Source organism: Physeter macrocephalus, unplaced genomic scaffold (genome assembly GCF_002837175.3).
Source record: "Physeter macrocephalus isolate SW-GA unplaced genomic scaffold, ASM283717v5 random_6091, whole genome shotgun sequence".
In the NCBI taxonomy this organism is placed as follows: domain Eukaryota; kingdom Metazoa; phylum Chordata; class Mammalia; order Artiodactyla; family Physeteridae; genus Physeter; species Physeter macrocephalus.
Window position 1 is genome coordinate 1 of NW_021151375.1, and position 1126 is coordinate 1126.

At 37.7% G+C, this 1126-nt stretch overlaps 1 protein-coding gene across 1 annotated transcript; it reads left to right on the forward strand.

The window, feature by feature from the left end:
• Nucleotides 1-5: 5 nt before the first annotated feature.
• LOC112065735 (inorganic pyrophosphatase 2, mitochondrial-like) lies at nt 6-740 on the forward strand (the record flags this gene model as incomplete). The annotated part of the gene is made up of 1 exon (XM_055083701.1): nt 6-740. A coding segment is annotated over one exon (633 nt), but the record flags the coding sequence as incomplete, so codon positions are not given.
• Between the last annotated feature and the right edge of the window lie 386 nt (nt 741-1126).

Here is a 1126-nt window from a genome sequence, read left to right on the forward strand (position 1 = left end):
ATGGCAAGCTTCCCTATGTGGCAAATATCTTTCCTCACAAGGGTTATATATGGAATTATGGTGCCCTCCCTCAGATTTGGGAAGATCCCCATCAAAAAGATAAGAGCACAGACTGCTGTGGAGATAATAAACCTATTGATGTTTGTGAGATAGGCTCAAAGGTTCTTTCTCGTAGAGATGTTGTTCATGTGAAGATCCCTGGAATTCTGGCTCTTATTGATCAGGGTGAAACAGATTGGAAATTAATTGCTATCAATGTGAATGATCCTGAAGCCTCAAAGTTTCATGACATTGAAGATGTTAAGAAGTACAAACCTGGTTACTTAGAAGCTACACTTAATTGGTTTAGATTTTATAAGATACCAGAGGGAAAACTGGAAAACCAGTTTGCTTTTAATGGAGAATTCAAGAACAAGGCTTTTGCTCTTAAAGTTATTAAATCTACTCATGAATGTTGCAAAGCATTGCTTATGGAGAAGTGTGATGGAGGGGCTATAAATTGGACAAAGGTGCCTGTATGTGATAGCCCTTTCCATTGCTCTCAAGAGGAAGCTAGATCATTAGGTGAATCAGTGTCACTTTCACTGAATAAAGGAAGTAATGAAGAAGATCAAGTATTGCACTTCCTTGGCAAGTGATGACAACATTTGAAGTTCTGCCATCAGGATTCCAGTCTCTAAGAACTACAAGACTCCCATCTCCCCCAAGTGCTAGAAACAGGCAGATCTATGAGAATTTGCTAACTTCCTGTTGAAACTTTTTTTTTCTAATTCTTTGATATGCAATGTGTAAATAAACATTGAAATTTTGGGGAAAAAAAAAAGACAACAAATGACAAGTGTTTGCAAGGATGTGAAAAAAAGAAAGAAAAAGGAACCCCTCATGCACTGTTGGTGGGAATGTAAATTGGTGAGGCCACTATAGAAAACAGTATGGAGGTCCTCAAAAAACTAGAAACAGAACTACCATATGATCCAGAAATCTCACTCCTGGGTATATATCTAGAAAAAAATGAAAGCACTAATTGGAAAAGATACATGCATGCCAATGTTCACAGCAACACTATTTATAATAGCCAAGATACGGAAGCAACCCAAGTGCCCATCAACAGATGAATGACTAAAAG